The 21,630-nt window shown below is 51.8% G+C and overlaps 3 protein-coding genes and 1 pseudogene across 4 annotated transcripts in view; 1 reads left to right on the forward strand and 3 right to left on the reverse strand.

The window, feature by feature from the left end:
- The window catches only part of DNAJC17 (DnaJ heat shock protein family (Hsp40) member C17), a 42,146-nt gene extending 27,216 nt beyond the window's left edge, over nt 1-14,930 (forward strand). Inside the window, exons 2-11 of one of the 2 annotated variants that reach the window (XM_042942381.1) lie at nt 3,722-3,791; nt 4,091-4,149; nt 4,386-4,473; nt 6,355-6,440; nt 6,667-6,763; nt 7,357-7,400; nt 7,860-7,937; nt 8,457-8,537; nt 9,050-9,160; nt 14,727-14,930. In XM_042942381.1, the coding sequence (XP_042798315.1) occupies nt 3,722-3,791; nt 4,091-4,149; nt 4,386-4,473; nt 6,355-6,440; nt 6,667-6,763; nt 7,357-7,400; nt 7,860-7,937; nt 8,457-8,537; nt 9,050-9,160; nt 14,727-14,849 (837 nt within the window). In that variant the 3' untranslated portion in view covers nt 14,850-14,930. The remainder of the gene's footprint in view (nt 1-3,721; nt 3,792-4,090; nt 4,150-4,385; nt 4,474-6,354; nt 6,441-6,666; nt 6,764-7,356; nt 7,401-7,859; nt 7,938-8,456; nt 8,538-9,049; nt 9,161-14,726) is intronic. The other variant, XM_042942383.1, reaches the window with a different exon arrangement.
- On the reverse strand, nt 1,533-1,697 carry LOC122223247 (annotated as a pseudogene).
- On the reverse strand, nt 11,521-12,475 carry CB3H15orf62 (chromosome B3 C15orf62 homolog). Its single transcript, XM_042942384.1, has one exon. It carries the CDS (start codon nt 12,284-12,286, stop codon nt 11,759-11,761), a length of 528 nt encoding a protein of 175 aa, XP_042798318.1. The 5' UTR covers nt 12,287-12,475; the 3' UTR covers nt 11,521-11,758.
- A 178-nt stretch (nt 14,931-15,108) lies between the features above and the next one.
- On the reverse strand, nt 15,109-18,701 carry GCHFR (GTP cyclohydrolase I feedback regulator). Its single transcript, XM_042942387.1, has 3 exons — nt 18,526-18,701; nt 16,745-16,839; nt 15,109-15,620 (listed from the first exon to the last, which is right to left on the reverse strand). The coding sequence occupies exons 1-3, from the start codon at nt 18,559-18,561 to the stop codon at nt 15,497-15,499; spliced, it is 255 nt and encodes an 84-aa protein (XP_042798321.1). The 5' UTR covers nt 18,562-18,701; the 3' UTR covers nt 15,109-15,496.
- Nucleotides 18,702-21,630: the final 2,929 nt, after the last annotated feature.

A 21,630-nucleotide genomic window follows, 5' to 3' on the forward strand; every position in this document is an offset into this window, starting at 1 on the left:
CTTGCCTCTCCCTTTTACTGTCTCTTCCAGATTTACAAAAATGAACATATAATAGTTTTAAAGAGCCCCACAATATAAAAGAACATCTTCGATAGAATGCCCAGACATTGGTAAGCCACACCCCTAATCCTGGTCCTGAAGAAGTGCATTCTGAGAGCAGGCAGCTTTCACACTGAGGTGACAGACATCCTCTTCTCCCTGCCTCTGCCTTTCACCCATCTCAGACAGAGAGAGGAGGGGTAGAGAGACAGAGACCAAACCCAGAAGACTCATATTTGTTGGCATAATCAAGGAGGAAGCTTTAAAAGCCTACCCACCATCCAGTTAACATCGGAACTGTGAAGAGAGGGCAGGGGAGGTGGGGAAAGAACATTAGATTTTTGGCTTTCTCTTTATATATTTTTTGTATTGTTTTACTTATTGAAGGAAAAACAACACATAGAGGACCCTAAAACATAAAGAATACATAATAAAGGCTTAGTTTTAAATAAAAAAGAAATGAGGCTGGGGCACAATAGAAGAGGCAAAAGAAAGGGAGAAAAGACTAATGATAAGGGACTGAAAGAGTAAAGATGATGTTTCAAATGTAAAACTGTATATAAAACGATCACCTCTTATTATTAATTTTTTAATAGTGGAAACAGCTAGATTTTGTTGTAATTTAAAAAAATTTTTTTTAATGTTTATTTATTTTTGAGAGAGAGAAAGAGAGAGACAGAGTGTGAGCAGGGGAGGGGCAGAGAGAGAGGGAGACACAGAATCCACAGCAGGCTCCAGGCTCTGAGCTGTGAGCACAGAGCCCTACGCGGGGCTCGAACTCATAAACCGAAAGATCATGACCTGAGCCCGTCAGATGCTTAACTAAGCCACCCAGGCGCCCCCGTTGTAAATTTTAATGGTGAAAGGCTCGATTGGGTTGTTGAGGCAAGCAGGTGGGCCAGGTGAGCACGGATGGACGATTAGGAAGGTGGGGATGTAGGGAGGCACATCTACACCCTCGCTGCTCCAGGTCTGTCCTGGGTGGGAGTGGATTCTGTTTGCTGGGCTGAACCAGGAGAGCCCTGCGAGAGCCTGATGGGCTTGGTCGCCCTGGCGGTGAAGGTGTAGTGCCGGCCCTAGCCCAGGAGATGGCAGCACATCCCAGAGGTCCTGGGCTAGGTGGCTGCCCGCCCTCCTTGGCCCTAGAGGTGGTAGTAGAGTGAGGCACCTGTCCACATGCCCTCCCTTGGTGGTGCTGGCTGCGTGCCTCTGAAGGTCCTTATTTAGCAACTTTGGGTAGAAGTATTTATGGATTCCTCTGAGAAGCCTAGAAAGCCAGTCTGCTTAGCTGCTTGCAGAAGTTCTGGGTCCAGAGGCTCCTCCTTGCAGGTTTGAATGGCAGGTAAGGTGTGCAGGCACAAGTGAGCACAGGGCCTCAGGAAACAGAGGCTGATTCTGGGATTTGTGCTGTGCTATTTCCTTGAAATAGCTGAGTGGGTAATATATGATAGAGAATCTTGGTAGCTGTGTTTATTTTTACTTACATTAGAAGTAATACTTTTTTTCTTTTTAATTCAGAGAGCTACAAGATAAAAACTAAAGATAGACCATAACCTCCCCACCAAAATAACCCCTGTTGACAATAAAAAGTTTCCAATTAGCAATAATTGTGCCTCGGATAAACCTCATTGGCTACGATACCGCCACTGCACAAAGCTGACAATTAAATGATAATAAAATAAGACCAGTTTAAGGTTTGAAAATTTGAACTACAGAAAAGTATGAGAAGTAAATGGGGGCACCTGGCAGGCTCTGTCGGAAGAGCATGGGACTCTTCATCTCGAAGTTGTGAGTTCAAGCCCCATGTTGGGCATAGAGATTACTTAAAAAAAAAAAAAAAAAAAAGAGGTCGGGTCACCTGGGTGGCTTAGTTGGTTAAGCATCCTACTCTTGATTTCGGCTCGGGTCATGATCTTAGTTTGTGAGATTGAGCCCTGTGTCAGGCTCTATGCTGATTCTCTCTCTCCCTCAAAAATAAATAAATAACTTAAAAAAGAAAAAGAAGAAGTAAATGTTTCTTCCCCCTCCATCTTTAACCTCTCTCCAAAGGAAACCCCTGTTAGGTTTTATGTGATAAGAAACTTTTTTTCCTCATAAGTTTCAAAGGCTATGCACATGTCCAAATATCTCTATTTATAGTTCTTTCATCTGTTAAGTTTTAGAGTTTATTTATTTTGAGAGAGAGAGTGCACATGCATGTGAGTTGGGGAGAGGGTAGGGCAGAGTGAGGGGGAGAGAAAGAGAATCCAAAGCAGACTCCCCACTGTCAGTGCAGAGCCCAATGCAGTGTTTGAACCCATGAACCATGAGATCATGACTTGAGCAGAAATCAAGAGTTGGACACTTAACCAACTGAGCCACCCATGTACCCCATTATTTGTTTATTTTGAATACCAAAGTGATCATATTATATACTGCTCTAAGTCTTGTTTTTTTCATACACTATACCTTGAAGATCTTTTTTTTTTTTCTTGAGATATATTGACATATAACATTGTCTTAGTTTCAGGGGTACAAAATAATGATTTGATATTTGTATATATTGCAAAACAATCACCACAAAAAATCTAGTTAACATCTGTCACCATACATAGTTACAGTTTTTCTTCTTGAGATGTGGACTTGAAGATCTTTCTAGTTGGCATGTATAGACTTCTGTCTATCATAATTTTTTAAATGGGTCTCCCTGTTGATGGAGGTTTTGGTTGGTTCCATTGGTTGCTAATATAAACATTGCTGCAGTGGACATCTTTGTATATTTGCTTTGGCATACTTGTATAAGTCCAAATTCCTAAGAGTGATCAAAGGGCAAATACATTTTATTTTTTTAAGTTTATTTATTTTTTATTCCTTTTTTTTTTTTTTTTAAGTTTATTTAGTTATTTTGAGAGAGACAGAAAGTGCGAGCAGGGGAGGGGCAGAGAGGGGCTGGGGAGAGAGAGAATCCCAAGCAGCCTCCACGCAGTTTGCACAGAACCTGATGTGGGGCTTGAACTCACAAACTGTGAAATCATGACCTGAGCCAAAGTCAGATGCTCAGTCACTCAACCAACTGAGCCACCCAGGCACCTCTATTTATTTTTTAAATGTTTATTTATTTTATGTGTGTGTGTGAGAGAGAGCACTCAAGCAGGGAAGGGGCAGAGAGAGAGGGAAACAGAATCTCAAGTAGGTTTTGCGCTGCCAGCATGGAACCCACTGCAAGGCTTGAACCCATGAACCATGACATCATGACCTGAGCAGAAACCAAGAGATGGAAGCTTAACTGACTGAGCCACCCAGGCACCCCATGGGCAAATACATTTTAAAACTTGATGGCTAAATTTTCTTTCAGAAAGGGCGCCCCAGTTTACATACCTACGAAGAGGGTGTGAGCGCCTATTTCCAGGTGGCTGTAGAGAAACCTGCCCCTGTCAGGAGCCCTTTTACATCCTGTGTGGTGAGACTGGTGCTCAGTAGAAAGTAGGCCCAGCTTCTCTGCTACAAGGCTGCAGCCGGCTCCCTCCATGGCCTTCGCCTCATCCAGTGCAAATCTCCTCGGGTGGAGGAGAAACAGTGTGGGGGCCAGCAGCCTTTCTTTTAGCCATGGGGAATACTCTCTGGATTTCTTCATTGCTTTGGTGAGATTTTCTTGCCCACCTGGGGTGAGAGAGTGAATAACCACGTCTTCTGACTCTTCCAGGTAAAGAAGGCATATAGGCAGAAGGCCCTCTCCTGCCACCCAGACAAAAATCCAGATAATCCCAGAGCAGGTGAGACTGTACTACACGTGGGGAGGTGAGACCCGCTCACCTGGGCATGGCATCCTCCCGGTCTCCGCTCCCGAGTAACTGCTGTGGAGTGTGACGTGCACAGCCGCAGGCCTGCACTTTGCATGCAAGGGGAGGGAGTCTGGTCACTTGTCTGTACACTCACCCTTCCCGGTTGGTCCGTCATCTGTGGATGTTGGCCTGCCTGCCAGTGTGTGGCTTCTTTGAGGTGCTTTTTCGAGAGAGCATACCATATCAAGCCTGACTTCCTTTTTCTCCTCTTTTTTGACCCATATTTGTAGCTGAGCTCTTCCACCAGCTTTCTCAGGCCTTGGAGGTACTGACCGATGCTGCAGCCAGGGTAAGCTCATCCTCCTCTATTTGAACTGTCTCCCATGGTTAGAGACCACTGTGGCACTTGAGCCTCAGTCCCCTATACTCCGCCATGCAGCATGGGCCCTGCCGCCCCAGCCTGGAGGTCTGGTCACCAGGCTGCCTCCCGACGGCTCCGGGGCTACATAGCAGGTCCGGGAAGATGGCTATACTCTGTGCTTGTCCTTCAGCTGACTGCTCCTCGGTGTTCCTTTCTCCTGCCAGGCTGCATATGACAAGGTCAGGAAAGCCAAGAAGCAGGCAGCAGAGAGAACCCAGAAACTTGATGAGAGAAGAAAGAAAGTGAAGCTTGGTAGGTGACTTTGTGGTACTGGGTGGCCTGTGGTTTCCCTGGGCCATTTTCATGCAGCCCCCTCACTTTTCTTCCTGGAGCTGTACCTCAGAGCTTTTTGGCTCCAGCTCTAGGCAGAACCCTGCTGCCAGGGGTGGGTCCTGAAGGATACTCTTAGGAATGACAACAGTGACTAGATTTACTACTAGCTAGCATTGTGACCAATGCTTTACAGCCTCCTTTAATTATCTAAGGAAGTGGGTATTACTAAACCCATTTTTTTAATAGACAAAGAAGCTAAGGCACCAAAAGGATGAGAACTTGCTGGATCTGAGATTTAAACCCACGCAGTATGAGTAAAGTCTTGTTCTTATTCAGGATGCTGTCCTGGATCTTTTGATTCATCCCAGCCTCACTTCTGCACAGAGCTTTCACTCTGAGGAGTCCTCTCAGAAGGATCCAAATAGGTCCAGGCATTTTTTTTAATAGCTTTATTATGGTGTGTTTTGAATATCATACCATCATCATACCATCTACCCATTATTTTTTAAAACATTTTTTTTTTAGCATTTATTTATTTTTTGAGAGGCAGAGAGAGACAGTATGAGCAGGGAAAGGATAGAGAGAGAGGGAGACACAGAATCCGAAGCAGGCTCTAGGCTCCCAGCTGTCAGCACAGAGCCCCACACTGGTCTCGAACTCACGAGCAGTGAGATCATGACCTGAACTGAAGTCAGACACCCAACCCACTGAGCCACCCAGGTGCCCCCCATCTACCCCTTTCAAGTGTGTAATTCAATGATTTTTAGGAAATGTACCAAATGGTGCAACTATGCCTATAAATCAATTTTAGAACATTTTCATCACTGCAGTAAGATTGTTCCAGGCAGTCCTGGGGCACCTGGATGGCTCAGTCAGTTAAATGTCTGACTTTGGCCTCACGTCATGATCTCACAGTTCGTGAGTTCAAGCCCCATGTTGGGCTCTGTGCTGACAGCTCAGAGCCTGGAGCCAGATTTGGATTCTGTGTCTCCCACTCTCTCTCTCTCTGCCCCTCCCACACTTATGCTCTCTTTCTCTCTCTCAAAAATAAATAAACATCAAAAAAAATTTTTAATTAAAAAAAAAAATTGTTGTAGGCAGTCTTTACCTGATTTTTCTCCCCTTCTTCTTGCCTATTTGATATCCATACATTTAATATTCATATATACCATCTCAGTACATCCATCTTTTTATCACAAACAAACAAAAAACCCTGGAGATTCTAGGTAAGTATAGTACCCAAGAAGAAAGCAGTGAGTCCCAGGCCTGAGAGGAGGGTTTGTCACAGCAGCTAGCCTGGCATAGGGCCACAAGCAGGTTTCTCTTGGAAGGCAGGAAGGGCTCTAGGACATGGGTGATGTCCTCACACAGAGTCTGCCATCCCTGTAGAACTGCCATAGTCTGGTCCAAAGTGAGGCTTGGTAAATGTGCACTAAGAAGGAGGTGTAGGAGGCAGTGGGGACTCGAGCTCTGTGGTGGAAAAAGCATCAACGCCAAGGTCGAGGTCAGGCTGTTGTGCCAAACCACAGGGACAGGCCAGCAGCTCCACCCTTGGCATCCCTGCCACATGGCCCTGGGCTGCTGACATAAGCACCCACCCACACCCTGTTCACTGATCAGAGAACCAGCTTGGTCAGCACGAGCTGCTGATTTAACTCTTCCAGACCCCGGCCACTCAGTTGGAACCTATACTTCTTCCACACTATGACTTTTGTCAATGAAGATTAACTTGAGAGCACACGGGCTTGGAGGGAGGGGGCAGAGGTACTATATGGTTTCGTTCTGTGTGAGACTTTGGGTGGCTGAGGCCATGTAGAACTGCTTAGACCAGACATTGGGTCACTCAACTCTTGTGCCTAGACCTGGAGGCCCGGGAACGGCAGGCCCAGGCCCACGGCAGTGAGGAGGAGGAGGAGAGCCGGAGCACCAGGACGCTAGAGCAGGAGGTGAGCCTCCGGGCATGCTGGCCTAAAGCCATCTGCAGGAGAAGGAGGAGGGTGAGCCTAGGTGGCTGTCCTGGCTGTCTTCTTCTGTGGATCTGGGTAATCTGTCCAACCCGCAGGTTGCTGAGCCCTAGCTTGCAGGTGGAGCCTCCCAGGGACCTTCACAAGGTGAGCCAAACTGGAATTGGATCTGCACAGAATTGTCACTCCCCCCAACCCCGCTCTGCAGATCGAACGCCTTCGAGAAGAGGGTTCCCGGCAGCTGGAGGAACAACAGAGGCTGATCCAGGAGCAGATACGCCAGGAACGGGAGCAGAGGTTGAGAGGTAGACATCCATCACCCCCACCCGCCTCTCCTCTGAGGCAGCTCCAAATGCCCAGAGCGGCCACTCTGGCTGCTTGGTGGAGTTGCTGTGGAGGCTTCCAGCTGCTCAGAACCCTAGGGGCACCTGACTCAGACATACGCCACCTGTTTCTTCTTCCTACCACTTCTTTGGGGCCTATTTGTTTTTCGCTCACCCTGAGATCTCCTGTCCCTGTTTATCTTAGTCCTAAGCAGGGCTGGCTCTACTGTGGAGGAGATCAGTAGGGGAAAGGCTCTGGATACTTTGTTTCAGTAGAACCGTGGAGTTTTACCTCTGCCTCATGCTTCTGCAAGGCATTGAGAACCCTTCGTTAGCAGAGTGCTAATCATGGCCTTTAGCAGGCAGCTGGGCGCACCACCCTGGAGGGGGCAGCTCCTCAGGATGGGGGTGGGATTGCCTCTCGCTTCCCCACCAGGCTCGTCCCCAGGGCGGGCCAGCTATGCCTTTGGTCAGTAGTGCCCTTTCCCAAGCCCTTCAAACTCTGGGCTGTGTCTCCTTTAGAGAACTTTGTATTCCCTCCTATTCTACCTTGCTAATTTTCCCAAATTTTCTAGGAAAGGCAGAAAATCCTGAAGGCAGAGGAACCCCCAAGCTAAAGGTGAGCCCTGCGGGATCCACGGGCCACCTCATACCACCTCTTGTCAGCAAGAACAGATGTTTCTAGTGGCTCAGGGGGTTCTAGCGGGGACACTGGGTTTCTGGGAGCCAGCGCAACTACCCATTCCTTCCATCCTGTCACTACCTGGGGATCTGAATGGCCTCTCCGAGCTTGCCACACAAGGCCGCTCTTAGCCCTGGCAGTTGCCAGGCACCCCTTCTCAGAAGCCTTGGAAGGAGAGCATCTTATAGGTCTGGACGTGTGGCTGTGTGGGTGAGCAGGCCACCCTGCAGGTCCGTTTTCAAGAGGAACACATCTTTATGGGGGGCTCCCTGGATTACAAGTGTCTGGAAGACCATGAGGGTGTCGCTCAGACTGTAAAGACCATGAGGGTTTGGGGCTGGGACTGTTCAGGCCAAGGTCAGAGTTTAATGGTGATGCCCACTGCCATCCTTTCAGCTAAAATGGAAGTGCAAGAAGGAAGATGAGTCGAAAGGCAGCTACTCCAGAGATGTCCTCCTACAGCTTTTCCAGAAGGTCTGCCCTGCCGCCTTCCATCTTTCTCATCATCTCCATCTGTATCTCAGCCCAAACCCTGGATCTCCAGGCCAAAACTCCCTTAACATCTCTAGCAGCCTTTTTTTCTGTCTCACAGACCATGTAGCAGCCTAGAGGCTTTCCCCAGCCACCTGTGTTGCCATATGCCCTCCAGCCTGGTCTCACCTTCCCTACCTAGTTCTAGCCCTTGCCGTCTTGAGTGTGTGGGGAGAGATGAGGTGGGCAGGTTGCACAGAAGCCCCGTCTGCTTCTCCACCTTTGGTCCCTGAGGCTGCTTTGCAGCTCTGCCAGTCTGAGTTCTCAGCCCTTTGCTCAGGTTTCCTTTGCTATCCTTCTTCATCCTGGCAAAAATATCCTTTCTTTCCCATCTCTGATCCCTCTCTGAGAACTTAGCAACAAAGCATTATCCCCCAGCCAAAAATGCCCCAGCAGGCCTCAGGGCAACCCAGGCTTGTCTTGCTCCTTGCCATGCTTACCGAGCCCCCCTTGTCCTCACAGTACGGAGAGGTGCTCAACCTGGTGCTTTCCAGCAAGAAGGCTGGCACCGCTGTGGTGGAGTTTGCGACCGTCAAGGCTGCGGTGAGTGCCATGTGAGGCTTTGGGGGGCCGCTGGCGGCCCCGCCATTCCAGAGTATGGACCCGGTACTGTGGGCCCTCTGAGCTTAGATGTCCATACTCCCAAGGGACCTCTGGGCCAGCTCAGAGCCAAGACTCCCTAGAGGCCCCCCTATTCCTGGGAGTAGAGGCACAGGGAGTGAAGGTAAGACAGGAGAATGCTCTGGGGATGAAGGGGAGCATACACCGACTTCATTTCCTGCTGCCTGGCTCCACACCCTCTACCTTCTGTCCTCCTGCGGAAGCGGGCACGCCTCCTGGCAGGCTTTGCCTCTTCCCCACTCCCCGGATAGAAGGCTCATACCCCTGACTCACCCATGAGGAGGGTCAAAACCTCAGCACATCACTGTGTGAAGATTGCTTGGTTTTGCCTGGAGGATGAGAGTGCTGGTGTGGGTTCTTTGTGTGGGTGTAGAGAGAGCCACTCTATAGCTGATTAGAGCCATGGTACCAGGACCAGGTGCTCTGTCTGACAGGAGCTGGCTGTCCAAAACGAAGTGGGCCTGATCGATAACCCCCTGAAGATTTCCTGGTTGGAGGGACGGCCCCAGGGCGCAGGGGGCCCCAGCCACCCAGGACTGTCACAGGTAAGGAACCAAACCTCCCCTAGCTGGGTCTGCTCAGGGTCTAAGGGACCTTTTCCCGTGTGGGTTCATCTCAGGGCCCTTTCCTCCCGAGGAGCGCAGTGAGATTGGCAGGTTTGCCAACCTAAGCAGGACTGTGGTTCTGTTCTGACTCTTTTCTGTCTCTGAGTGCCAGGGCCCCACCCCACACAGAATTCTTAGATTCTCTCCACGTCCCGGTCTCCTGCCAGGGCTCTCACCATCACCCAGAGGGGCTTTCCTGGCCCATGGGTTGCTTGGTTGTGGCGTGAAGCATTTGGCGCTTAGATTACCAGCTACTGAAGGGAAGGAAGGGGCAGGCAAGGTGAGCAGCTGCTTCCTCCCCAGCTCCAGGTCTCCAGGTGTGTCTGTGGCTGCCGCACACAGGCGCCTGCCTACCGTCAAGAGGCAGTATCTCCTTAGAAATAACACTGGCTACCCTGCTGGCCCTGGGGGCGTGCCTCATGGTGAAGTGCAGATTTCAGCTGATGTGCACCTGGGGTCTGGCTTAGTCGTCCTCACAGCTCCATGAGGGCTTTTGTTCAGCACGAGGACACCCGGACACCGGCCCTGTTTACACCGCCCCAGTTTGATGGGACAGAAAACTCTCAGGCCCAGAGCTCTCCCATCTCTGAAATGGCCTTTGGGTCTATGCGGGAGCCGCAGGCTGCTGTGTGCACGGCCACTCTGGGGGTTGGGGCCCCCAGGGATTCGCAAGGGCTTTGCTCTTATTGCCTCAGTCACGCCACCTCTGCTCTCCTATGTGCTCCTCACCTGGCTGTGAGGATGGGAAGCTCCCTAGGAGTGCGTCCCAGATCCTGGGCAGAGGAGGAAGATGAACTGGTGTGAGCCCAACGCGGAACCCTTCTGTAGAGACCTCATTCCCCACTGTTAAGTCCCAGCATTTCACAGCCCCAGATGACACTCCATAGGCCATGTTGTAAAGAACTTTATTCATATATCTTGCGTCCGGAGGGGAGCCTTTCAGCTCAGCGCATCCACACAGAGGAGGGGAGAGAGGCGCCACAGTTTTGGGTATGGAAGCAGTGTGCGTTGAAGCTTCCTCTCCCCCTCTGCCACGCTTGATAAGGCCTGGAGTGTCAAAACCCCATGGCCCAGCCAATTTGGGCTCTGGTTTCAAGTCTTCTGGCCACGCCACAGGGCAGGGCAGTAGCAGAGCCTATGGCTTTGACCGAGGGGGCTCAGCCCTGCACGGCAGTCCCCATCATCGGGGGGTTTGGGCAAGGCAGAGCTCCCCAATCCTGTGGACAGTTCTGGAGACCAGCTGAGCCTCTTTATGGTAACAGGTACGAGTTTCGTGTCCATCCTCTGATCCAGTCCGGTGCTCCCAGGGCAAGAAGGAGGGAAATCTGCCACTCTTTCTGCTACATTTCCCAAGGGCTCCCATCACTAGTAATTCTGGGAACTCTCTGAGCACCCGTTTGCAAGCCGTGTCTGTGCCTTTGGCTGGCATTCCCTACAGACACCTTCCTTGGACACCAGGGCATGCTCTGGGCAGCTCTGTTGGCAGTGTGTCTCTCGTGTCTCTTTTCTGGAAATGATTTGTGTGGCCTTTTTCCTGAGTCTACTCTGCACCTCTATATGCCTCACTCTTCCTACTCTGCCAGCCCTTCCCTCCCCCAGATGTTTCCCCCCCGACCCCACCATGGCACTGGTGGCTCCGGGCCCTGGTCTCTGCCAGTGCTGTCCAACAGGACTTTCTCCAGTGATGTTTACATGCAACTGGCGCTGTCCAATGTGGTAGCCGTTAATCACATGTGGCTGCTGGATATTTGAAATGTGGCCAGTGTAACCAGGGAACTAATTTTTTTTTTTTTTTAATTTTAACGTTTATTTATTTTTGAGACAGAGAGAGACAGAGCATGAACAGGGGAGGGGCAGAGAGAGAGGGAGACACAGAATCTGAAACAGGCTCCAGGCTCTGAGTGGTCAGCACAGAGCCCGATGTGGGGCTCGAACTCACGGACCGTGAGATCATGACCCGAGCCGAAGTCGGATGCTTAACCGACCGAGCCACCCAGGCGCCCCTAAATTTTTAATTTTACTTCATTTCAATCTGAACAACCACATGTCCTTAGTGGCTCTTCCCTCAGGTCTCCCCACTTTCCTCTTTGGCCTGGGTCAGACCACTTTTGCCTAGACCTGCCCTGTAAAGTCTCTCTATAAACAGTGGCTTCAGAGGAGCTGCTGCAGGGCACCCATCTGATCTGCTCAGTGTGAGTCCTCCACTCCCTGACTCACCCCTGGTGCTCCCCTCCCCCTCTGCTGGCCTCTGCCTTGTCCCCGTGGTTACAGGCATGGCCTCCCTTCCCCAGCTTAGTCAGCTGCCTTCAGGGCTCCTGCCAGCAAGTACCCCCTCAAGACATTTCCTCCGGCTTGCCTCTGTCCCTCTGTCCCTCTGCTCCAGGATAACCTGGAAGACTGTTCAGGACCCAGAAGGAAGGCAGGATCCTGGATTTCTGTCCCTACCTTTTTCTTAATCTGCAACTGTATCCTCCTTCCCTGGGCCTCCAGGCTTCCAGCTCTTCCAGTTACCCCACCTCTGCCTTCCATGCACTCCATTCAGAAGCTAAGTTCATTGGGAAATTGCTCCCTCAGCATCTGTAGAACTTCCTCAAGAAGTGAAATCCCCAGGTCCACTTTGAAGGAGAAGAAGGGATCACTCAGGTCTGGGGCAGGTGTCTTCTGGAAGGGGGGAGTGTCCAAAAGGTCCTCTTCAGAGTAGTGGTGGAGGGTGCCCCCCAGGGAGAGTGCCGAGGGCAGGGTAGCCGTGTAGGCAGCAGTGTAGGCAGGTGGGGGCTCCAGGATGTTGGGGCAGCTGGAGCTCTCTCGGTACAGGCGAGGAGGCTTGGGTGGGGCCAGCAGGGTGGCCCGGGGCTGCTCGTCCCCCCACAGAGGCAGGCGCCGTCCATCTGGCCTCCCTCGAAGCTCCCGGATGACCTCTCGGTTGCTGTACTCCTCGTGATCCCCGCCAGCCGTGCTGGCCTGGCTGAGCACGCTGCCCTGTCGCTGGAGTCGTCTCGGCCGCCCCAGGCTCAGCCGCTTGAAGAAGGAGGCGTTGCGGAAGGAGCCTTTCCGCCAGGTCTCCATGGCACCCAGGGGAGCCAGCAGACAAGCTCCGTACCTCAGCAGCCCAGTTCAAGAGTTGCCAAGGAGCATTAGGTCCCCACTGGAGCAATGAATGGCAAGAATCAGGGAGACAGCCCTAGTGGTCTAGAAGCATCTTGGATGGTGGGAAGGGGTCCTAGGAAGAGGGCACTTTTGTCCAGGAGAGCAGAGAAGCGGGAGTTCCCGGTGACAGGAGTTTCCCAGAGGGACAGGAGTGGCCTGGTTACTTGATAGGGTAATGGAAAAAAAAAAAAAAAAAAACCAAGAGGAAGAAGCAGCACTTACTGGAGCCGGAGTGAGGGCAGCGCCTGTGGTGTCAGAGATGGATCTCTGTGGTGCGAGAGTGGCCTGTGCTGCTTCCCCAGCGCCTGGCTCCTGGTGGTCCTGAGTTCACCTTCCCTCCCTGGCCCCTGTGCCTGGCTGTAGGACAGCACAGGGCCAGGCCTCTCCACGGCGGCTCCCGGGCTCTGATTAGTAGCTTGGCTGTTTGTGCCGGTGTGTGGCAGTGGCGAACGTGTTATTGTTTTCAGGTGACTCAGTCAGGTGGGAAGCTGGGTTTCATGCTCTTAGGTAATTGCGGCATCCGCATGCAGGGATTGGGCCAGCCGTGGCCAACACCCCAAGGCACAGGGAAGCTTAGGATTCCCCTGGGGACTTTTGGGGGGCAGCCCTGCTTTGTGTGTCACCACGTTGCCTCCTTTTGCCCCACAGCCCCAGTGCCCTGGGCCCTAGCTGGTGGGCCTGCTCCCCAGCTGCCCCTTCGTGTGTCTGGGAGGGAGGAGCTCAGGGAGGGTGGGAGTTAATTGAAAGGCAGGCATGTGGAACAGTTGTTGGGGAAGGAAGAGAGACCTGTCACTGGTGTGGGTGACTCAGTCCTGCGGCCTGGTGACAGGCCCTCATTAGCCAAGCCTGTAGGTATGGGGGGGTGGGGGTGGGGCAGAGGGTGTGTTAATGGGAAGCAGCCCCATGTCTATAAAGGGCTGGCTCCTCCCAGGGCTGGGCTCAGGGCATGCCAGGGTGACTCTTAAGTTTTCTCAGCAGTGCAGCATTACCTTGGGGAGGGAGAACTGCCCTCTCCTGGGCCTAACACCCCGTCTGGTGGTTCCTCATCTTCCTCGATTTCCTCCGGTAGCCTCAGGGCCAGAGAGAGCAGTTGAGGGCCAGGGTCCTGCGGCCTCCTCTCCCACCATGCTCCAGGCCTTCCCCTCAGGCCTCTTGGGCCTTATTTGCGGTCCCTCCTCTGCGGAAAGGCCACATAGGGCTGCCCTGAATTGTCAGCAGTACCCTGGGCCAGCCTTAGGTGGGTGGGCCTGGCTGGGAGGACAACTCTCCTGGAAGCTGCTGTGGCTGGAAGCAGCAAGGCTGGCACTATTCCAAGAAGCAGGGGGATCAGGGCTGAGTAACACTTCCTGGTTCTGTACACCCTTTACTTCATACCACTTGGCCAAGGCCTGGCATCTTAACCCCAGCCACTCCCTTCTTATCCCCCAGGTCACTGACCACTGAACTTTCCCCCTGGATAATTCCATGAGTGCAAACTCGAGTGGTGTACCAAAGAACAGGGCTAAGCAGTGTGCTCTGCCTTGCAACCTCCCAGCCCGGCTCACTTCCTGGCCAACTGGGGTGGGCTTCCCGCTTCACACCACTCCAGCTGTACTGGCGGAAGAAGTGACTTAATTGCCACTGCAGACCTTATCTGTGTGGGCTTGGTGGATCAAGTCTCCTGTAGAGCTGCCTCCCCACCCCACAGTCTTGGCCCATGGGATTGCTTGTTTATTATTCTTTTGATTATTGATATATAGCACTCTTTTATCCCCCGCACTGTGCTGGCAAGATCATAAAAGAAAAAGGCGCGGGCCCTGCCCTCCAGCAGCCCTGGTGTGTATTTCTAAGAGGCAAACGGCTTCATGCTTGTTTCTCTCTCCTTCTAGGGTGGGCTGACAGAGGCTGGGTCCAGGGTAGGGCTCCCTTCTCTCATGTCCCACAGGAGCCAGACCACAGGGAGGTGGGCAGCTGGGAAGGGGCGGTGCTGTCGCCTCCACCTGGCAAAGCGGAGTGGATTTCTGCACCTCGGGACAACCCCTTCACTGCAAACCTGTGAGAAGCAGGAGCCACGGGTAGAGGAAAGGAGTGTCACATGATGGCCGGAGAGGAAATGGAGGGAGACAGGGCCTGGCTGGGGCATGAAGAAGTAATTCAGCCCAAGAAGCTGAAGCAGGGCTGACTGTTGATGGAAGGCCTGCGGGGAGGGGGGTTGAGAGCTGCTTGAGATGGCTTAGAGGGGAGCCAGCCGAGAAGTCCCGGGCATCTTCACTCCTTGCCTCAAGACCTTAGCTCTGTGTAGACCCAGTCCTCCAAGTCTAGATTCTGTGTGGCTGTGCCCTGCTGCCCTGACCATCTCCTGTCCCCCTCTGTCCGCCAGGGCTCAGTGCTGTCTGAGAGGGACTATGAGAGCCTCGTCATGATGCGCATGCGCCAGGCCGCTGAGCGGCAACAGCTGATCGCCCAGATGGAGCAGGAGGACGAGGTGCGGCAGCCCACATAGCCTCCTGCCTCCAGCCCACTCCCCTCCAAAGCCCTCGTCTTCCACGGCACCAATAAAGTTTGGGTTTTTTTGTTTTTTGTTTTTCCAAGAGTCTACCTCTATTGCCTGTGTGGACGTAGGGTGCTGGCTTGCCCAAGCATGGCCCTGGTTTCTGGGCTCTGCTGAGAGGGTTCCACCCAGGCCTGGCTCCCCTCCCAGGAATGGGCAGACCCCCAGGGAGGTGCTCCACACAGAGTCAGTGGGCCAGCAGCACAGAGGAGCAACCACTCATCACAGTCCTTTATTGGCTTGGACTAGCTACGCAGGACCCTCCCGCCCAGTCCTGGGGCCATGCTCCTCACAGGCTCCCAGTTTCTGGCTGGGGACAACCTGGCTCTCGTGGCTCCCACAGAACATGGCCTCCTCCAGGGCTCTCAGGCCCAGAAGCTGGAGGGGCTGCTGGGAGCACCAGGGCGGGGGCCCTGCCCTCTCCCACTGGCTGAGGCAAGTTTCAGAAAAGGCCATTCATTGCCCAGTGGTGCTGGGCTAAGGAAAATGACAATTTGGGAAGAGAGGGGCCGGGCAGTGAGTGAACGGGGACTCAGGATCGGGGCCCATGGCAACCGCTCAAAAGAGGGGTGTGCTGTCTGCTCCTCAGTGTGAGAGGGTCACTCCTTGTGCAGGCACCACACCAGCGTCTGGCCCACGCCTGTCATGCTCAGCACACGGAAGCCCTTGCGTTCCAGTTTGTCCAGGACTATGCGAGGAGGGTCATTAACAAAGTACTCACAACTGTGAAGAGAAGGGGAAGAGGGGACAGCATGAGGGGATATACAGCACAGGTTCCCCAAGTAAAACTAGTATCTGCTGATGACTAGGCCTTGTCAGGAATCCTAGTAGTGACTGACATTTGCTGGGTGCCTTCCAGGTGCCAGGCTAAGTGCACATTCCCCACCCCCTCCCCAGCTAAGCACTTGGCTTGCATATCTTCTTTCTTCTTCCTGATACCCTAAGGAAGGTACCATTATTATTCCCATTTTATAATTATAAATATAAAACTTGGAGGGCTAAGGAGCTTTCCAAATGTTATTGAGATCCTAGAACCCATGTTAGTCTGATGACAGCCCCATGTGCCCTGGGCCGCTGCACTATTCTGGAGGAATGGCCTGTTTTCTCCAGGGTCCTCCCCCAGGGCTCTGCCCCTCTTGTTGCCCTGTCTGTCCTGCAGTCTTGGAGCAACAGGTTGGCCCCTAATAGTGGCTCTGGGTGCTGCTCTCTAACACGGAGAATGCTTGCTGTCCCTTCTTTCAGGGTTGTCGATCAGATAAAGGGCTCAAGCCCCAAGCTGGGCATCTCGAGACAAATGGCTCATGGTAAAGGAATGGGGCTGGCTTTAGCCCTCCAACCCTGACCCAAGGGCCCGGGTCCAGCCTGCCTCCCCTTTCCCCTCTTGGAACTGAGGCTCATTCTGGCAACCCTTCTCACAAGCTCCAAGGCAGCAGCTGAGCTGAAAGTAGGACCCAGGCTGCCTGCTGCCTGTTTCTAGAGTTCAGCTTTCTTAACTCAGCCAGCTCTTCAAGAGAGAAACTTTTCTGTGCCTATCTTTGCCTTGATGGGGTCCAGCTCCAAGATGAGAGGGCAGAGTAAAGAACAGTCCACTTATGGAGTCCTACACCCAGCTGGACTGGGTCCTGGGGCTCCCTTGTGAAGGGAGGCCCAGTGAGAATGCTTTCAGAGCAAGCCTGGGGGCTGCGGTAAAGCCGCAGACGGGACCGACCCTATAGAAGACAGAACCCCAGGATGCAGGCACGGCCCCTGAGGCTGGGCGGTGGCATCGTCCCTGGGCTTCGTTTTGTTAAAGGAAACGGACAGGTCTAGGGGCTGGCAGGGAGATCCTGAAGAATGCCACTACTTACAAGTTGTTTCCCAAGACGCTTCTCTTTGAGGCCCCCAGATACCTCATCAGCTCTGGATCTGAGTGCTCATCGCCCACCATGGTAGGGCCCACCTCCTGCAAGGTAAGCCACAGTGGCTGCTTGGCTGGCGGCCTGGGAGAGGTGGAAGGTCTCTCTCCTTCCTCCCCTGCCTGCTGGCCCTGAGCCAGTTTCAGTTCAAGGCTGGAGAGTGTGGTGAGGAAACTCACTGGCCCTCAGTGATCAGGCCAGGCCATGTGAGGCCTCCCCAGTCCCTCCAAGCTGAGCTGGTCATTGCCCAACTGCTGGCAACTTCCTGCCAAGCATCACTACCCGTGTCTGTGTGTATCAGAATCACCTGGAAAACAGAAATGAAAACATGTCCATACAACTTGTACAGGAATGTTCATAGCATTATTTACAAAAACTAAAAAGTGGAAACAATCTAAATGTTTGTCCACGGATGAATGCATAAATAAAATGATACAGCTACACATGCACTGGATCTTATTTGGAAAAAAAAAAAAAAAAAGAATAAAGACAAATACATGCTACAATATGGAAGAACCTTGAAAACATGTAAATTTTCAGAAACCAGACACAAAAGACGACATATTGCCATAGAAATGGTAACCGATGGTTGTCTAGGGCTGGGGGATTTGGGGGAAAATGAGGAATGACGGCTAACATGCATGGTATAGATATAGGTTTTTTGAAGGTGATGGAAATGTTCTAAAATTGATTATGGTGATGGCTGCACAACTCTTGAAGATGCTTTAAAAAAACATTGAATTGTACACTTTAAATTCGTGAGTTCTGTGGTATATGTATGCTATACATCAGTAAAGCTGTTCTATTTAAAAAAAAAAAAAAAATCACCTGAAGAGCACCGAATTCCTAAGCCCCAGGCTTAGTATTTGGGGAGTTCTGGGGAGGGGCCCAGGAGTCCACATTTTAACAACTGCACAAGTAACTGATTCTCAAGCCACTGCCCTAGGACACGGCCAAGACCCCTCCTGTCACGCGGTGAGCTCTCTCCTGTTGTCTTCACCTCCAGAGAGTTGTGCACCCGCTGATGGACCACCAAGGCACTGGGGAGTGGGAAGAGGCAGAGGTGCCCAGTCAAACTATTCTGAAGTTAAAAGGGGATTCCTGGAGGCACCAACTCTGCCTTGGACGACGAAACTGCACCCAGAAAAAGGGGCATCACTCTGACTCCGGAATGGTCTTCCCACCTCTAACCACAGGGCCTGTCTCCTTCTGTCTTTCCTAAGGGCTCAGGGATAGCTCTTTCTGGAAGTGCCTGAGGGCCAGGCACTTGACAGAGGTGTTTCAGCGCCTCAGCACGTCCTTTTCTTTTTCAAACCTCTTTCCCCCACGTATTTGCACTCCCACCACCCCCACCTCCAACCCCTGCGGAGCGGCTCTGTGTAGGGCCGTGGTTGCTGCACCATGAGACCAGGGGTTCCTGGCTTCCTCGGGCGGACAGGTAGGACAGGAGCCGCAAGCCCCCGGAGTTCCCTCCGCCGCGGGGATGCACGCACCCCGCCCCCTTCGCGGCTCTGGAAGCACCGGGCCGGCCAGGACTCCCCGAGTCCGGCGCTCCGGGTTGACTCGGTTCCGCAGCCTCGGCTCCTCCGCCCGAGGGGGCGTGTCCCGGGCGGCTTCCGGATCCAGTCACTGGCAGGCGCTGCCTCAGAGGGAGGCGCCAAGGTGCAGTCGCAGCCCCCTCGGCCCGGGCCCGGCCCCAACTCTGTCCAACTCGCCGGGCGGCGGGTACTCACCATGCGGATCTGGGTGCTGATGAGCAGGTAGGGCATGGTGCGCGCGTCCCTGCCAGGCTCCCACCCAGGGCTTTGGGCTCGGCGCCGACGCCAGCCCCTCAGGCTCCGGGACTGCGACCGGCCGCCCAGTCCAGTTACTCCAGCTCTGGCCTCGGGCGACACCAATCCCAGTGCGCCCGGCCCGTGACAGCCGCGGCCGGCCAATCAGGAGCGGGCGCTCGTGACGCGCCCCGGCTCGGGGCGATTCGGGGCCCGCCTCCTGCACTTAGGGCCAAGCTGCTTCTGCGGGTGGTCCAGGCAGACGGAGGGGTGCGGGTTGCGGAGGACGCTCCCGCACCCGCGGCCTGGAGTAGGGGGTGACCCGCGGGGCTCGGCTGGCTGCAGCGAGCCGTGGTGCCAAGCGTGCGTGTAGACTGTGCGCCCTCTTTCTTGCAACACCTCCAGTAGTAGGTTCCAAAGTCCTGCTGGTCCCCAACCCCCGTCCCTGTGAAGCGGAGCCGGGAGCAGTTGGCTATCCTGTTGAAGCCTCCCAAGCTCCAGCCCACCCCACCCAGGCACACCTCTAAAGGCTTTAGCGGATCCCCACTTTCTGTCCCCAGTACACGTTCTCCGTCCGCGCCCAGGAGAAAGCGGTGGGAGGCTTGTGGCAGCAGCTAAAATACTCGTGTGTACTGCGCATTTCCGCCTCCCTGACTGTAATTCCTAGTACAGCAGCGGAATCTTGCGTTTCTGTGGCCCCATTGGTAAATGTGCAAAGGAACTGAGCGCTTGGCTGTGTGCCAGTCCCGGAGGGATTTAAACCGACGGAATCTGGCCCATGCTTTTGGAGAGCTTCCCGCGAAGCTGGAAAGATGTAGCGCACGCGCAGAAAATCACAAGGCAACACCTGGGGCAAAACAAAGTACATCCTTGGCACCAAGCCACCAATGAGGGAGCAGCAAGTGCACCTCGGTGTGTCCACGACCTCATCTAGATGTTTCAAAATATGAAAACTCATGATTCTTTATCTGTCTTGTGATTGGTTCTCTAAAAAACAAAGCAAACAGACACAGCCTGTGACCTTTCCTGGCCTTTGAACAATCTTCACCTCTATAAAGGGCACTTAGAGGGCGTGCTCTGTGCCTCCAAGCACTTTGATAGATGTGAAGCTCGCTGTAAGGGAAATAGGCAGTTGTAATCTTACAGGATACTTACTGGTCTAATTTATTATTCCGTACTCTCTACCCACTATTCTATACCTCCAAGACTAACAACTCAGCTGGAGAGATAAGATACTCATGCCTGACAAAGGATTTGTTAAACTGACAAAGGATTAATACTCAGGATATATAAAGAACTCCTGCAAATCAAGGATAAATCAGTAGAAAAAAACTTGGGCAAATGACTTGAATAGGCACTTTTCAAAAGAATGAATGGAAGTGGTTAATAAACCGATAACCTGTTGTTTAATGTCATTCATTAGAAATCCCAGCTACATTTTATTTATTTATTTTCTTTTTAAAGGAAGCTTCACACCCCGCTCAGAGCTTGAACTCACAACCCTGAGAGCAAGACTTGAGCTGAGATCAAGAGTCAGACGCTCAACTGAATTCGGCTCAGGTCATGATCTTATGGTTCGTGGATAAGAGCCCGTTGAGGCTTTCTGCTGTCAGCACGGAGCCCACGTCAGATTCTCTGTCTCCCTTTCTCTCTGCCTCTTCCCTGTTCTTGCTCTCTCTCTGCCTCTCGCCTTCTCTCTCTCAAAAATAAATAAAACATAAAAAAAAAAAGAGTCAGATGCTTAACTGAGTGAGCCACCCAGGTGCCCTTCAAGCTACATTTTAAACCACAATAAGACAACTTTATTTTTTTTAATGTTTATTTATTTTTTGAAAGAGCACGAGTGCAGGAGGGGCAGAGAGGGAGATACAGAATCCCAAGCAGCCTCCAGGCTTTTGCTCAACCAACTGAGCCACCCAGATGCCCCAATAAGATAGTACTTTAATGATTTGCTAAATAAATAAATCTGTAAACACTGACTATCGGCAAAAAGGTCTAACAGAAACACTACTGTTGGGATGGCAAAGCGTTATGACTGATACAATCACCCTGGAAAACAATTTGGCATCATCTAGCAAAGTTGAAGTTGTGCATTTGTATGACCCAGCCAAACCGTTTCTGGATAAACCTCAAGAAAACTTACTCATCAGGATAATGTGCAAGGATATTTATAACAGCACTGTTTGTAACTAGCAAAAAAATGGCAACAGTTTTACGTCCATCAAGAGTAGAGTATCTGGTTGATTAATACAATGGAGACTGCATAGCAATGAAAAATGCTAAGTGAAAAAGTAAATCATGGGAAAACATATGCTAATTCTACTTAAAGGTCTAAACTTGCAAAACTAAACAATATATTGTTTGGGGATGAAAAACATATATGGTTAAATTATGCTTCTATTAAAAATATGTGGGGGCGCCTGGGTGGCCCAGTCGGTTGAGCATCCGACTTCGGCTCAGGTCATGATCTCATGGTCCGTGAGTTCCAGGCCCGCGTCGGGCTCTGTGCTGGTGGCTCAGAGCCTGGAGCCTGTTTCAGATTCTGTGTCTCCCTCTCTCTCTGACCCTCCCCCATTCATGCTCTGTCTCTCTCTGTCTCAAAAATAAATAAACGTTTAAAAAAAATTTTTTTTTAATAATAAAAATAAAAATATGTGATTAAATTGCAAAGACAAGGGAATGATAAATATAATATTCAGAGCAGTGTTTACCTCTGAGAGAAGTGAAAGGAATCAGGTGGGGAGAGCCATGTAGGAGTCTTATAAGGCAGAAGTGATGTTCTCTTTCTCACACTAGGACCCGGGTGCTAAGGGTTATATATGTCCTCAATATTTATTGTTTTACATATTATACATGTGTACATATTATACATGTATACAGGTATACATGTGTTATACCTATTCTTTTATAGCCATTAAATATTTAATTTAAAATATTAAATTTTTTAAAGTTTATTTATTTATTTTGGAGAGAGAGACAGCACACAACTGGGCTGGGGGAAGGGAGAGAGAAAGAGAGAGAGAATATCACAGGCAGTTTCTGTACCATCAGCACAGAGCCTGACAG

This window comes from Panthera leo, chromosome B3 (genome assembly GCF_018350215.1).
Source record: "Panthera leo isolate Ple1 chromosome B3, P.leo_Ple1_pat1.1, whole genome shotgun sequence".
In the NCBI taxonomy this organism is placed as follows: Eukaryota; Metazoa; Chordata; class Mammalia; order Carnivora; family Felidae; genus Panthera; species Panthera leo.

Excerpts from the sequence above, each read along its gene's own strand:
- GCHFR (XM_042942387.1), bottom strand. The coding sequence starts at position 18,561 with ATGCCCTACCTGCTCATCAGCACCCAGATCCGCATG. Across the intron at positions 16,840-18,525 it reads TCAGCACCCAGATCCGCATG|GAGGTGGGCCCTACCATGGT; the intron begins GTGAGTACCCGC and ends CTTACCTTGCAG. Across the intron at positions 15,621-16,744 it reads AGCGTCTTGGGAAACAACTT|TTGTGAGTACTTTGTTAATG; the intron begins GTAAGTAGTGGC and ends TTCTCTTCACAG.
- CB3H15orf62 (XM_042942384.1), bottom strand. The coding sequence starts at position 12,286 with ATGGAGACCTGGCGGAAAGGCTCCTTCCGCAACGCCTCCTTCTTCAAG.